At 38.8% G+C, this 16,159-nt stretch overlaps 1 protein-coding gene across 1 annotated transcript in view; it reads right to left on the reverse strand.

Moving 5' to 3' along the window:
* The window catches only part of DOK6 (docking protein 6), a 264,561-nt gene that overhangs the window by 101,770 nt on the left and 146,632 nt on the right, over window positions 1-16,159 (reverse strand). Inside the window, exon 3 of the mRNA XM_020796646.3 lies at window positions 12,222-12,336. Coding sequence (XP_020652305.1) covers window positions 12,222-12,336 — 115 coding nt within the window. The remainder of the gene's footprint in view (window positions 1-12,221; window positions 12,337-16,159) is intronic.

A 16,159-nucleotide genomic window follows, 5' to 3' on the forward strand; every position in this document is an offset into this window, starting at 1 on the left:
AAGAAAAAGTCATAGAGCTTATACCAAGTAACATTCTATAAAAAAAACAGCCAGCTCTAATCGATATGTGTACAGATGCATCATCCTATGATCCTGATTATTGCAGTAAATTACTTAGGTTTTGCCCTTGTCTTCAGCTTTGTCCTTCGAAAACATCTACACGAAAGGCTGATTCTTATTTTCCCAAAGCAATATTTATAAACGAATGTCTCTACACTCAACTGATATCTCAAGTGGCACAGAGAAATCTGTGCAAGACTGCTGCATGGCCTCTCGTGATGGGGAGACAGTGACATAACTCTCCTTCTGCCCCTTCTGCAATGACCAAACTCTTGGGAACAAAGAATTAGTGCCTTCTCTGCTACTGACAGAATTTTGAACAAGAATTCTGGTTTTGAGGTCTTGAGAGACTGGCCAGACAGCTGTTGTTATCTAACCTGATTAAGGCACATGTGATGGGGATAAAGAATGCATCCTCATATGGAGAAAAGAGGCATCAGTGGATATATTCTTATTCCACAGAATCTAATCTCTTTTGCCAGGAAGGATGGGATCAGGATTTAAAGTACTGCAGTATGATTGAACAAGAGCAGTATCAGAAGCATGAAAAACAAAAAATGTTCTATTTACAGTTTGTCCTAAATAAATATGTGTAAGAGAAATACACAAGAAATATATAGAGAAAATATATATATTCTATATATAGAGAAAATGTCTATATATGAGACTGAACAAATATATATTCCCTTAGGAATGTGCAATAAAGAATCTGACAAAGTGTTTGGAAATGAGATATACATACCAAACACTGCTTAAGATGTGTATTTTACACATTTGTGCAAAACCATTAACTAAATGAAGTTGTCCACCCACCTACCCCACGCAAAATACATTCCAGGAGCAATAAACTGCTGAAAATGGAGAAGGCATGCATGTTTGTTTTTGAAACTCACACGGATCAGTATGTAAGGAAAATAATGCAAGTCTTGCTCATACATCCAAATGATGGATACTGTCTGTATACTACCAATTATGATGTGCTGTCAAGTCAACTGTGACTTATGCTGATCTTTTTCAAGGTTTTCAGGTAGAGAATACTCAGAAGTGAATTACCATTCCCTTCTTCTGGAGACTGAGACTGTCCTGGGACTGTGCAGCTTGCCCAAGGCTGGACAAGCTGGCTCTACCTGCAGGAGGAACAGTGGGGAATTGAACTCCCAAATGAGTTTCACAGCCAGATGCCTAGCTCACCAAGCTATATCACTGAATGTATAGACGTATGTGTGTATGGAACATGGAAAAATGTCCCAGATAAAACTTTTGTGCAGCAACCAAACCTTTCCTCATAAAACATGGAAATCAAAAGAAGAGCATGCCACAATAATCTCACTTCTTTCCACTGCACTCTCACATTCAGATTCGGTTGCACAAGCAAATCTGCAGTTGTATCAACATGACTTATTCCCCCCAGATGTTAGATTCCAACTCCCCTTCACATTAGCTATAATTCCTAATGGCCAGGACTGATGCAGTCCAACAACTATGGAAGGCAAATAAAGCAACCACACAGATTGCATGCAGAACAAGATCATCGGGGTGCTCCCAATTGCACAAAATAAAAGTGCACCCCTAGCGCAGTACCAGAAGGCAGCAGAATAGATATTGCTTACTTAAAACACATGTGGTCGCTGGAAAATAAGGTGAAACAAACTGCCCCAAAAGCAAACCGAATAGCAAGTAGTATACCTGTCCGATCATCCCCAGAGGTAGGATGAGTTTATGAACAATCTGTCAAGAGGTTTTAAACCACAGACCCCACTGAAAACAACGAAAGCACTATTTCTCTCACAAAGGGATTCAGCGGAAGAGGCTATAAGAAGAAAGACTCCAGTATTTGGATGGTGGTGGTGATTTGTTTCATTATTTTCTTTGCAATTTTAATATTATCCAGGATAATTAGCAAATCAAAATTAGAGATGAGGACAAACCGCCAAAATGGCAGTTCAACAAGGTTCATGGTCTGTCAAAGTAGATGACCCAAGATCAACAAATTTCCTCAGGAATTTCCAATGAAACACAAATTGGTTCGTTGGTTTTTTTCTTTTCTTTTCTTTTTTGAGATAGCTTCTGGTTCGTTGGGTTGTTTTTAGACAGCTGGGGCCATAGGCAGAGAGAGCAGGATAATTGGGCAGAACCATGCTGGCAGGCTCTCTCTGCTTCCACAAGCACCGATCAGCTGATCAGTGCCTGCAGAGACAGAGAGAGCAGGCTAGCCCTCCAGCACAGTTCTGCCCGGCTAGCCTGCTCTCTCTGCCTATGGGCCTGGCCCATAGGCAGAGAGAGCAGGCTAGCTGGGCAGAATCATGCCACAAGCCCTCTTTGCCTCTGTGGGCACCAATCAGCTGATTGGCATCTGCAGAGGCAGAAAGATCAGGCTAGCCTACCAGAAAGGTGGTTTCCTTTCCTCCAATGGCAGTGACAGGACAAGGTAGAGAGGTGACAGGGGGCAGTGGGTGTGGTGTGGTCTTGAGTTGTATTATTATACGGTCATAGATCCAAAAAATAAAAAATAAAAACATTATATAAGATATACAAAGTAAGTTGATAGAACATATCAACAGTATAAAACTTCAGTCATGTGGATGTCTTAATACAATATTTTACAAATTCTTAAAACTGAGAATAAAAACTTAGCCACTGACTGTGTTATTAATTGGTTCTCTCCGGACAGGAGAAACTTCAGGTAGTCTGTGGGAGGTATACTAGTACATTTACACGTTATTGGGTAGAGATAATGGATACGTTCAAACCTATATAAGTTATATTCTAGAATTGTGTGTGGCAAAGACTCAACTGTTTCTTCCCCACAGGGGCATATCTTTTCTCCATAAGGAATGTTATTAAAGCACCCTTCTAACTTGGCAGAGGGAGGTGGAGTGTGGTCATAGAATCCTAGAATCACAGAGTTGGAAGAGACCACAGGGGCCATCCAGTCCAGATGGCCATCCAGTCTGCTTAAAAACCTCCAAAGAAGGAGACTCCACTACATTCCAATGCAGCATATTCCACTGCAGACCAGCTCTGACTGTCAGGAAGTTCTTCCTGGTGGGGAGAGAGAACAGGCCCTCCGAACAGCTGTTTGGTGGGCTCATAGGCAGAGAGAGCAAACTAGGCTGCTGGAACAGCCATTCAGCTAGCCTAGCTTGCTTTTTGTGCCTGACAAAGGGATGAATAGAAAGGGTAAATATTAATCACATCGTATTTGTCAGGACCTCCGGAATTGATGAATACAAAGTGATGAATATTACACAAATCAGAAATTTCTGACAAATATCGCAATTCATTTTTTTATTCATTTCATATCTAGTCAAAATATACCAAGAGCTGTGCTGCTTTTCCTTTGATTTTATGGCAATAGACAAAGCAAAGTCCTAAGCTTAGCAAGCTTTTCATTTTTAAATGATCTGACAGATGCTGTTGGAGTTTGATGTAGTTCAGATTATGATATCTTTCATAGATAAGAAGCTTTGTCGCCAGATTAAAGTACAATAAGCAAGCAAGAAAAAATTGCTCTGTTCTTTTTGATTAAAATAACAAAAATAAAGTAAATGCGCTGAAGTTACAGAATAATTATTTTATTTAAAAATAGAATTTATGCTATGTGGTAATTTGCTTTTTGCAATATTTCTCTGCTTTTGTTAATAGCTAATACTGATTACTATTTAATAGTTAATAGAAAGCCAGCAAAATGCAGAGACATAAAGAATTGTGAGCCATTTAAAATATATACTCAATCTCAATCAACGATTTGGTTCTAGAATGTGCAGGAAGGAACTGTGATTGTAGTTTCAATTTAGAAAGAGACAGTTGGAATGGATAGGTGCTTGTATACCCTTGTAGCAGGAATTAGATCCCTATCACATTGACTGAAGTAACAGAATTTCAGCAAATCCTTTGAGAAATATTGGCCAGGATCCTGTTATTACATCTACCCAGTGCAATGCAATCAACGTACCGTATTTTTCCATGTACAAAATGCTCCATGTATAAGACGCCCCCCCCCCACTTTTCTATCCCAAAATTAAGAAATCTAAGTGGGGCTTAGCAAATGTTGGGTAAAAAGGATCAAAGTGCTGCAGGATGGCTTTGATCCCTGCTTTCTCCCTTTGTGCTAAGCCCCACATGGCTTAGCAAAAGGAGGGGGAAAGGGATCAAAGCAATTCCATGAGTGCACAATCATTTTGGTCCCTTTCCCCCTTATACAGCCACAGGATTGCTTTGATCCTTCCCCCTCTTTTTGCTAAGCCCCATGGGACTTAACAAGCAGAGGGGAATGCATGGATCAAAGCGATCCTGCAGCACTTTGATCCTTGCTTTCCTTTTTCTAAGGCTTAGCAAGATGACGGGAAAGCAGGGATCAAAGTCCTGCAGGATCACTTTGATCCCTGCTTTCCCCTCCACTTGTTTTTTTCTTTAGCTTACTTCTGTGTATAAGACGACACTGAATTTTTAGTCTAAAGATTTTAGACAGAAGTATACACAGATTTATACACAGAAAAACATGTTAAATCTCAGTGTTAGAATAGGCATTTGCTGTTGCATGCAAACCAAACTGTGGAACTCTGTGCATAATAGCTAATGCCTATGTTAACTTCTTATGGTGACTGCATTATGCTGGTGTAAAATTAATTAAGTGTATTTTTATCTATTTTATTTCAGGACCTTAAAATGGTAACATCTGAAATGAGTCTCTTTGTGCCTTGATAATAATTTGCTTCTAAATTAGTATTTCACCAACAGTGGACTTATGGAAAACCAGCAAACAGGTCCACAGTTGAGTCATCTACACACTTTCAAGGAAGGCTAGACAATAGGGTTATCTATTAAAGTGTGAGCCATATTGTTGAGTCACATGACTTCTGCAACTCTAATCCTCCTCTGAGAATAAAGCACATTTAGAGACAGCATGCAAAAATGACATAAATTTATATATGGAGTTTAGGCTACTGACAGAAGATGTATGAGCTGCTGGGCCAGGAGAGATTTCAGTGAATAACATGGTAATTTACTGTACCTAACCTGAAATACCAGGTCTATTTTTCATCTTCTGTTTTCTGCCACTGTTTGGTCTCACTTCCATTTGGCTATTTATGTTATATTTCCAGTACATGCAACTGAAACAGATTAATCAGTTTAGGACTTTCATGAAATGCTGCATCCCCTCTGGATAAAAGACTATGAAAATGACTGGAATATTTAATGGTAACAAACAACACAGTCACTGCCTGAAAGAGTAAATCCAGTGCCAGGGGTTACAGAACCACACCACAGCTATTGGGTGTGTCTGTGCATGCCTGTGTGTCTGTATGTAAATCAACGTGCCTGGTGAGGCCCTGGGAGTTTTAGAAAGAAAGGAGAAATTTAGAAGTAAAAAATCCAAGGGAAACACCTCCTAAAAACACCACAGCCAATCACATTGTAGCACATCACCAATCAGATGAGAGAAGGAAATGTTGATTGCTGTGAGAAGACTGTTTAACTGCCAAATAAGATTTCACTACACAAGTGAGCAGATGGGTGTTTAAGTCTAAAAGAAAATCAGGCAAACATGGCTATTCTTAAGTTTCCTCAGCCTGAGGAGAAGGAACTAGAAGTGGGCCAGAGATGCTTTAGGAAGTGTTAATAAAAATAAACAGTCCATTATCAGAAGGGTTAGGTTTTAGTAGGCAGTCCTTTCACTCAGAATCTATGGTGAAGTCACCACATGGTAATATCAGTGGAGTGTGAACTGCCTAGGGACTGATATTGAGTTTTTACCTGGGAAATGATAAAACTGAAATGTTGTCTCTTTTTTGAAATGAGTAAAGCAGCTTTAAAAAGATTTACACTTAGGAATCCTTCACTGTGTGTTTTAAGAATAAAATATGCTTCAGTTCCAGTATTCACCTGGTGACACTTTTCTTCCTCCTAGGATCTGTTTGTGGTTGTGCCTCCAATATCTCACCTTTAAGAAACTTTCATTCATCAAACATTGATTATTTCTGACTAGGGAACATCACCCAGTATTTTCTTAATCTTATGGTTGTTTAGTCGTTAAGTCGTGTCTGACTCTTTGTGACCCCATGGACCACAGCATGCCAGGCCCTCCTGTCTTCCACTGCCTCCCAGAGTTGGGTCAAATTCATGTTCGTCGCTTCAATGAGACTGTCCAACCATCTCGTCCTCTGTCGTCCCCTTCTTCTCTTGCCTTAACTCCCAACATCAGAGTCTTCTCCAGGGAGATTTCTCTTCACATGAGATGGTCAAAGTATTGAAGCTTTAGCTTCAGGATCTGTCTTACCAGTGAGCACTCAGGGTTGAATTCCTTCGGAATGGATAGGTTTGTTCTACTTGCAGTCCAGGGGAATCTCAAGAGTCTCCTCCAGCACCACAATTCAAAAGCATCAATTCATCAGTGGGCAGCCTTCCATACGTTGCTACTGGAAAAAACCATAGCTTTGACTATGCAGACCTCTGTCGGCAAGGTGATGTCTCTGCTTTTTAAGATGCTGTCTAGGGTTGTCATCACTTTCCTCCCAAGAAGCAGGAGTCTTTTAATTTCGTGGCTGCTGTCACCATCTGCAGTGATCATGGAGCCCAGGAAAGTAAAATCTGTCACTGTCTCCATATCCTTTCCTTCTATTTGCCAGGAGGTGATGGGACCAGTGGCCAGGATCTTAGTTTTTTGGATGTTGAGCTTCAGACCATTTTTGCACTCCCCTCTTTCACCCTCATTAAGAGGTTCTTTAATTCTTCCTCACTTTCTGCCATCAAAGTGGTATCATCTGCATATCTGAGGTTGCTGATATTTCTTCCGGTAATCTTAATTCCAGCTTGGAATTTATCCAGTCCATGCCTTTTACATGATGTATTGTTCATATAAGTTAAACAAGCAGGGGGACAATATACAGCCTTGTTGTACTCCTTTCTCAATATTGAACAAATCAGTTGTTCCATATCCAGCTCTAATTGTTGCTTCCTGTCCCACATACAGATTTCTCAGGAGATAGATAAGGTGGTCAGGCACTCCCATTTCTTTAAGAACTTGCTATAGTTTGCTGTGGTCCACACAGTCAAAGGTTTTTACACAGTCAATGAAGTAGAAGTAGATGTTTTTCTGAAACTCTCTGGCTTTCTCCATAATCCAGCAATTTGGTATCTAGTTCCTCTGCCCCTTTGAAATCCAGCTTGTACTTCTGGGAGTTCTCGGTCCACATACTGCTGAAGCCTACCTTGTAGGATTTTGAGCATAACCTTGCTAGTGTGTGAAAGGAGTGCAATTGTGCGGTAGTTGGAGCATTCTTTGGCACTGCCTTTCTTTGGGATTGGAATGTAGACTGATCTTTTCCAATCCTCTGGCCACTGTTGGGTTTTCCAAACTTGCTGGCATATTGAATGTAGCACCTTAACAGCATCATCTTTCAAGATTTTAAATAGTTCAACTGGATGCCATCACCTCCACTGGCCTTGTTGTTAGCCAGGCTTTCTAAGGCCCACTTGACTTCACTCTCCAGGATGTCTGGCTCAAGTTCAGCAACTACATTGTCTGGGTTGTACAGGATATCCAAATCTTTCTGATATAATTCCTCTTGTGTATTCTTGCCACCTCTTCTTGACTTCTTCTGCTTCTGTTAGATCCCTCCCATTTTTGTCTTTTATCATGTTCATCTTTGCGCAAAATGCTCCTCTAATACCTCCAATTTTCTTGAACAGATCTCTTGTTTTTCCTTTTCTGTTATTTTCCTCTATTTCTTTTCATTGTTCATTTAAGAAGGCCCTCTTGTCTCTCCTTGCTATTCTTTGGAGGTCTGCATTCAATTTTCTGTAACTTTCCCTATCTCCCTTGCATTTTGTTTCCCTTCTCTTCTCTGCTATTTGTAAGGCCCCGCTGGGCAGCCACTTTGCTTTCTTGCATTTCCTTTTCTTTGGGATGGTTTTTGTTGCTGCCTCCTGTACTATGTTATGAGCCTCTATCCATAGTTCTTCTGGCATTCTGTCCACCAAGTCTGGTTCCTTAAATCCGTTCTTCACTTCCACTTCCATCTGATGATGTCCATCTTAATCTTAATCTTATTTAAACTAGCTTTCACAAAATCCCTAGTGCCATGTACTCAGTTTTCCCTCTTCCCTTATCACCTGGCCTCCTCCCTGCCTACCTTTAAGAGGTTGCACAAGATGTGGCTATTTATAGAAGCTTTTGATATCCTCTCATGAATTTGCAACTTGCCCTGCCTGCCCTATTGTGTGTAATGTTTGTGTTGTCCTGGTTTTGTTATATTCTAGTTGTTGTGATTTGTTCTTTATTTTATTGTTATTATAGTCTGACTTATTGTCATTTGATTTTATCATTTATAAACTGCCCAGAATAGTGTCTCACACTAATAGGGTAGTACAAAAATCTATGAAATAATCAGGGTAACAAATCCCACAAAGGTAATGGACTCAAATTTAAAGCATTTTCTCTTAAATATCAGGAAGATTTTATTGGTAGTAAGAGCTGTTGAACAGAGTGGAATGGATTTCAAAGGCAGGGGGTGCATTCTCCTGGAATGGAGGCTTTTAAACTGTTTCCATGGTGACTTGTCAAGGATGGGTTCACTCTGCCTCGTAGCACAGTGGTTAAACTGCTGTACTGCAGCCAAGTCTGTGCTCATGACCTGGGGTTCAATCCCAGGTAGTGGGCTCAAGGTTGAGTCAGCTTTCAATCCTTCCAAGGTCGGTAAAATGAGTACCCAGCTTGCTGGGGGGGGCAATGTGTAGCCTGCATAATTAACTTGTAAACCGCCCAGAGACTGCTTGAAGCACTATGGGGTGGTATATAAGCAGCACGCTTTGCTTTTTTTGTTTTTGCTTTAGCAAGGGTTTGGTCTCAATGACTCTTAGGGTCACTTCTACATTGCTATGAGTCTATGAAATTTGAAAATAATTACGTATAGTACATTTTCAAACTGCTGTTAAGACAACATGTATCAGTCTTCTCATATTTAACAAAATATGTTTGCTAAAACTGCTTTTAAATCTTATTCATAAAAAATTATTTAAAAGACTATTTTATATTTCTTTTTACATATTCATATCCATTTTATTTTTTAAAAAATGGAGAGCAGTTCATTAATTTTGTTTGGACCAATTAATCTATTAAAAATTGAAACCCAACTTTATACCAGTAATTTTCAAATAACACTTTTCTGGTTCATGGTTATATAAAACTTTCTAGAAGAAAGAAAGTTCTGTAGCTAACTGTAATTAGTGCAGAGGGAACCCAGAACTGAGAAAAAAACTGGGGACTGGAAAGTATACAGTATTAAATGCAACATATATGGATGAGGAAAATTGGGCATTATGACATATAGATTATTGCCATCATTTGAAAGAGCATCTTATCTAAAAATGTGCTAAATGCATTATCTAGTTTAAGGCTGGTTCCATCATGGAAAAGAAAATAGGACACAAATGGAAGAATGAATAAATGAAATGAATTAAGTAAGTTTTTCTTTTTGTCTTGTAATATCAGGTTAAAGTCAATTGGGAATCATATTAAACAGTAGATTTCACAGATCTTCCATCAGTAAATATTCTCCCCCTCATGCACAGCTAACTATAGGTAGGACTGCTCTACTCATTATCTTGAGAAATATACCATAAAGCAGAGGCCCTTCCACACACAGAGCCAATCAGCAGAACAGCTTTCCAGGTGCTTCTCTAGTTGCAATTTAAATTCTTATGATTTCTTATGAATGTTTTAAAAACATCTGTATACAGCATAAGAAGTTTACAAAGACAAAATTGTTACTGCTAATGCTACAATTCATTAGGTAGAACAGAAATACAGATTTTCTTTTCCTCTAAGAAAGTCTCATTTCTTTTAAGGTTAGTATGGCTAACCTGGCTAGTATGTGTTTTTGTATTATATTGCTTATACATTTTGATCAAATTAATATACCTGGTCGGAAATTTTAATATAATTTAATCCCCTTGAAACAAACACAAGAACTCTGAATTAGAATTCATTGTTGTTTCTAAAATAATGGTTCAAATAATTTTTAATTTTGGTAATCTTGCACATAACGCTCCTTATAGTGTAATGAATAGGACTGCTTCAGAAGATGATGGTAATGTTTTCTATGAAGCCTCATTTGGTTCCCTTTTCTTTTAAGCTATATATGTGAAGCTTCTCTACAAACAGCAATCAAGCTCTCTGGCTTCAATTTGCTGATTAAACTGACCCCCCAGGTATAATAGAATCCCAGGAAGACTGAACTAATGATGGTTGGCAGGTTTTATACTATGGGATGGAAACCTATCATTGATTTAAACCATTGTCATAGGCATGACTATAGTGGGGTGACTGCGGCTTTGGCCTAGGGTGGCAAAATTTAAAGGGTAGTGAAAACTGCAGCTGGGAAGACAGGGGTTTGCCTGTCCCCAGCATGTATACCACCTCCAGCCATTCTACCTTGGGCAAAAGGAAACACAAGAAAGGTGGGTTCAGGATGGAACCAGTAGGGCTGTCATATATTAGGATCCAGGCATTCCTCCCCCTCCCTATACCCTCTCTATATGTCCGTTTTTACTGACTTAAGCTTAACAAATTGGGCAGCATAGCTTCACGGAACTAACATTGCTACGTACAGCTCTGATTGCTGATTTCTGGACATAGTTGAATCTTTAAAGTCCCAACTGACTTGGCCCTACTCTGCTTGTTCATTACTATTTCATACTTTTCTTTAGTTGTATCCAGCACATATCCTTCTGTGGTATTAGTTCCCACTTCTCTCCCAAAATTAGCAATGTCTGTGATTTAGCATTTCCAGATGACTTACAAGAGGTCATACCTGAGACATGGACTGCCGTGTTACTAGAACAAAGATGAGGGAAAGCTCAGGGGATTTGGGGAACAAATTTTGCCCCACTCCCCTTTTAAAATAAATCATTGCTATTTCATTAAAACAATGTAAACAGAAAGTGCCTTGGAGGTTTCCAGGAGCAGAAAATATTTGTGGGTTTTTTGTAAGTAACAATAACAATGCTTTTTAGATGGTGCTCCTGAGGCTGCAAAGATGCTCTTGGAGACCACATGTAACCCATGGACTTCACCTTGCCCATCCCTGCTGTAAAACAGAGACTTAATTTTAATGGTTAACGATTCTACACTTATGGGGCACGGATTCCAGATAATCGCTCACCAATCAGCTTCTCCTGGGCAAATTACTGGAATGAATTATTACAATTAAAATATTAAGCACGTAGAATAATTATTATTGCTGGAGAAAAGCTAGCACAGCTTCCACAATGTCCTTCTTCACCTAACTTTTCAGAGTTATTTCAAGAGATCGACAAGCATGTGCATAGGATGATCAACTTTGTACTTGCATTTTTCAAAATGTTTTTGATTGTTCCTCACCAAAGGACCTGAGAAAACTGAGCAGCTGAGTTAAGAGGGCAGTTTCTCCTGTGGAGCAATAACTCGTTAGAAAACAAGAAGCAGTACAGGAGTACATTGACAGTTTTTTTGTCCCCAGTAGAGGGATGTAAACTGTGAGGATCGGTCATAGCTTAATGATAGATTACATGCTTTATATACCGAAGGAGCCTGGCAATTCTGAGTAGGATTGTTTTGACGTCAGAAAGATAGTTCTCTGTAATGGCAAGTGGCTTCATGAGCTATAAAAAGCAGATCTATTCCAACTTTATCTCTCAGCTGAACAACCAATCTAGTCATAAACAATATGAAGCTAAACTTCAATATGTTGTGGAATTTTTGCCATTCTTTCCTTGTCTCTTAACAGTGACAAGATTATTACTACCCAAGCAAATGCCTATAGCAATGCTAGGAAAAAATAAGAATTCACTTCACTGCCTGTCTTAATGATATCCCATAGGCATTGTTTACTCCGTTCTGAATTTTAGCTGAAAGCCTCAGGAGCCTTCAGTCCAACCTAGGGCCAAACCTAGACAGAGACAAGTAATAAACAAGGGTTGAAACTAGTCTTTTAAAATTACAAACAGAAGCACACATACACATCTAGCTAACTTTGTAGGATAGAAAAATCAATGTGATAATGGCACGTTCCCATTAAGATAAGGCACCCTGTTTCTTTGCTGTATCTTAATCCTTCTGAAGTTTTGTTTTGTAAGAAGCTTGATTTACTCAAGCTGAAGATGCAGTAATAATTGCTTACCTGACTCACAGGCAAATGTCTTTGACGTCTCATCATGAAAGATAATTGCCACTGCATGCTTCTTTGTTTCTCGAGGCAGTCTAGTTATGTTTTTAATGTTGTGCAGCTCAGTTACCTTAAAATGAAAAAATACTGAATTCAGTCTGATTTATAAATAGCAGGACAACATAAACCCTTGAATATTCCATTTCAGTTATAGCCCCCTGCACCAGAATCAACTAAATTATACATTTATAATTTGGATGCATCTGCACTCATTTTATGTATGTTTATGTTTGAATGTCTGTGTCTTAAGTGCTCACCCTAGAACTGCAGACTTGCTATGGTATAGCCATTCTGTTGTACATGACTTATTTATAATTTCTAAACTTCATGAGAATCTCAGGGAACAACCCAGGAAGGCAATGTATTTTCATCTGCCATGGTGTTGTGAATTCATTTGTAATAAAAATACAGTAAATACTTGTCTGAATTCTCAGATTGGCAAATCTATTGCAACAGCAGCAGCAAACAAGTTTCACTATCAGAAAACTCTACAGTATCAGCAAAAAGAAAATAGCTAATCTATCATACAAATTATTGTAGTGTCATGGACTTTTGTATTGATAATAGTTTCTTTAACTTTAAAATGAATTGGCACCTTTAATGGCATCCAATCCTGAACTAGAAAACATTAACTCTGGCTTTTACTTGAAATACTACCAGTGTAAGGATCCACAACTGCAACCAGTAGAGGTTATTTGGTGAAAAATTAGGATATTTCTCTAGTTCTGCTTATCCCTGGCTTCACACGAATGTTTCACCTTTCATTACACAACACAATTATCAAGCTGTCACAAATACCTTTGGGAAGACCTTGGTCCAGAAAAAAAATACATGGGAAATAATTTGAATCTGTCACAAAATGAAACAATGAGACTACTCCGTTTTAATAAAGAATCTAATTCCATAAAGATGTGATCCTTCAGATTTCAACAGTACTTCTGAAGAACATTTATGGTTGTAATGTTAAACCCACTAATGTGGAATAAGCCTCAATGAACTTAATATAGGAATGTAGTTTTCCTAATTGTCTTAGCAATTCTCTATCCCTGTGCTAAATTGAAGGCTTTTTTTTATCTAAAGAAATTGTTTGGACTCAGGGGGTACTCAGTATAGGGCAGTGTTCCCCAAACTTGGATCTCCAGATGTTCTTGAACTGCAGCTTCCAGAAGCTTTTACCACTGGCTGTGCTAACCAGGATTTCTGGGAGTTGTAATCCAAGAATATCTGGGGACCCAAAGTTGGGAACCATTGGGTTAGAGGAACTGATAACCCCCTCTGCGATGGTGTTTTGCATGCATTTAGGTAATCACACAGAGGAAAAAGTGGACAAAAGCGATATCAGCCCAATCAGAGCAAGTTTAAACTACCCTGATAGCTAAACAAAAAAAGATGATTCTTCACTTAGAATAAATTATTTCACAAAGGACTTCACTTCATTGAGCTTTACATCATTTAGTCGCTGTGGATAGAAACTGTGGGGTAAATGGCCAAAACTCATCCAGCCTTTAAATCCTGTTTTCCAATTTGCACTATACTGAGAAAATGCTGACTGAATAATATTCATGGAAAATAGAAAACGGACTTCTCAGTTTCAAATAAACCTGTTGTACTGTTTCACCACTATAAGATGCTTTTAAAATCCAGTCTTCTGAAAATTTATTCCCAACATCTCTCGTTATATCAATTCATGAATATCTGCAGCTTCTTCCTGTTCAGGTTCATGTTTAACAAGACCTAAGGTCATTGGCAGAAGGCCAGGAAAATCATTAAAATTGCTTTGCTTTACAGTTGAATTTTGATTTTCCAAGGTTCTTACTCTAATTCAATGTTCTTCATTTGGTGTAAGAGAAACAACTAAGTTCAAAACAATGGAAGAGAGGCAAGTAGTCTCAAGTATAGTGAAGCTCACAGGAAATTTTAGCTTCAGCAAAGAACCAACTACAGAGTAGAAGAAAAAGGGCAGGGAAAGGATTAGCACAGCCAGAGAGATGTCACTGCAAATGCCAAGTGCACAGCTGGGCTACAAACTAGGCATGAAGGATGACAGCATGCAAGATGATGACAGGAACAGTGGTTTGGGCTTAAAAGTCTAGGTCAGAACCCAGCTGTATTTGGCAGCATTTATTTCCTTCCCCTTTTCAAGGAAAGATGAAGAATCTGAATTTCTATCAATCACAACTTTATATCTCACAGATATAAAGTTCAGGAAGAAATGACAGTAAGCAATGCCAACAGTCTTTCACCCTCTAGTACTAGGTCACTTTTTCAAAACAACAGCAACCGGAATGGTGAGTGGAAATGAGAAGATGATTTGTGAGAACTATGTTTCCTCCCAAATCTATTTTATATCACCCTTTAAGTTTTGTAGAAGAAATTTCTCTTTCTAAAATAGAGAGAGAAAAAAGATTGGATCATAAGCTTTAAAAGCTCCCCACACTGCTAAAGAGCCTAAAGGGCATCAAGACTTTTAAAGCATCATTTCAGACAACAATGAAAGCTCCATCAGATGGATATTTTAAAGGAATCAGTAAATGTTTTTAATAAACATCTTTTGAGTTTCCAAAATCAAAATGCATCAGGAGTGTTAAAGGAACACAATTTATGAACTGAAATGCTGGATCTGACTAATTGACTTAATTAATTAAATGTGTCCTGTCAAGTCAATTCTGATTCATGGCAACTCTTTTCATGGGTTTCTAGGTAGAGAATACTCCAAAGCAGTTTATCATTCCCTTCTCATGGGAGCACCCTGGGACTAAGCAACTTGCCGAAAGCCACACTGGCTTGCTCTTCCAAGATACATAGTGAGGAATTGAACTTCCAACCTCTGGCTTCACAGCTAGATAGCTAAGTACAGTATCTGACTGAAGGGCAATTTATAGCAGTGCACCCGTCAGATGCTCTAAGAAACCAGGAAACAAGGTGTATGGTTCAGAATAATCCCATTTAGTCTCTGAGTGTTCAGTGGCAATGTTCTTGCATCAGCAAACTGGTCCTTCTGAAGCAGGAACAAACCATAAATTCAAATAGTCAGTGCTTCCCTTATACTCCTAGTTTCAAGAAAGGGTTCTTGGTTTATTAAACCATGGGTTTCTGTCATGTCAGAACTAGAATATTGTACTTTGATTACTGACCCCAAATTAGGAGTAGTTTTGAACATGACGTCTATAGCACAATTACCCTGCTTCATTCATATTCAGTATTTAGGGGGACTTCACAAAACATTGTTCTCAGGGTTCGGAAATTACATGTTACCATTAACACTCTATTATTAAATTTGTTTTATTGTAATTATTTTTAACCAACACTGGAAAAAGCAACTTCAGCTGGCCGAAAAAAAAATGGATTCAAAATGTAACAGCTTAGGTGTCTGTGACTGAAATCCTGTTGCAGAGTTCTATCTGTACAATAGGATTTATCTCATTGGCGGCGGCGGCAGGCTGCCACTGACCAAAGGCTTCGTTTTGTGATTTCAGAGTGTGCATGGCTTGCGCACAATGCAGTGAAGTGACATGCACTCAGAAATGGCAAAAGGAAGTCTTTAACCAGCAATAATCTGCCACCGCTGATGACATCATTCCCATTGTGCAGGCAGATTTCAGTCCATAGGATTTCAGCCTGTGTTCAGCAGTAGTTCGGCAATGGTATTGTCTCTGCAAGAAAAGAAACTGACCTTACTTACACCAAAAGAAGTCCCTCCCCTCCCATGTTTATTAATCTTTTCCTTTTCTGATTGTTTTATTTGAACAGGCAGTTTTGCAGCTATACATGGCATAGCGAGCTCAACTGGGCCTTCAGCAAAAGGTTAGGCCCTCTTCTCCAGTCTAAACTTAGGGGAAGAACCATATAAATCATCCCAGTTTCATATTATCTTGAGAAGAGTATGTAATTTA

The sequence above is a fragment of the Pogona vitticeps genome, chromosome 4, assembly GCF_051106095.1.
Source record: "Pogona vitticeps strain Pit_001003342236 chromosome 4, PviZW2.1, whole genome shotgun sequence".
Lineage (NCBI taxonomy): Eukaryota > Metazoa > Chordata > Lepidosauria > Squamata > Agamidae > Pogona > Pogona vitticeps.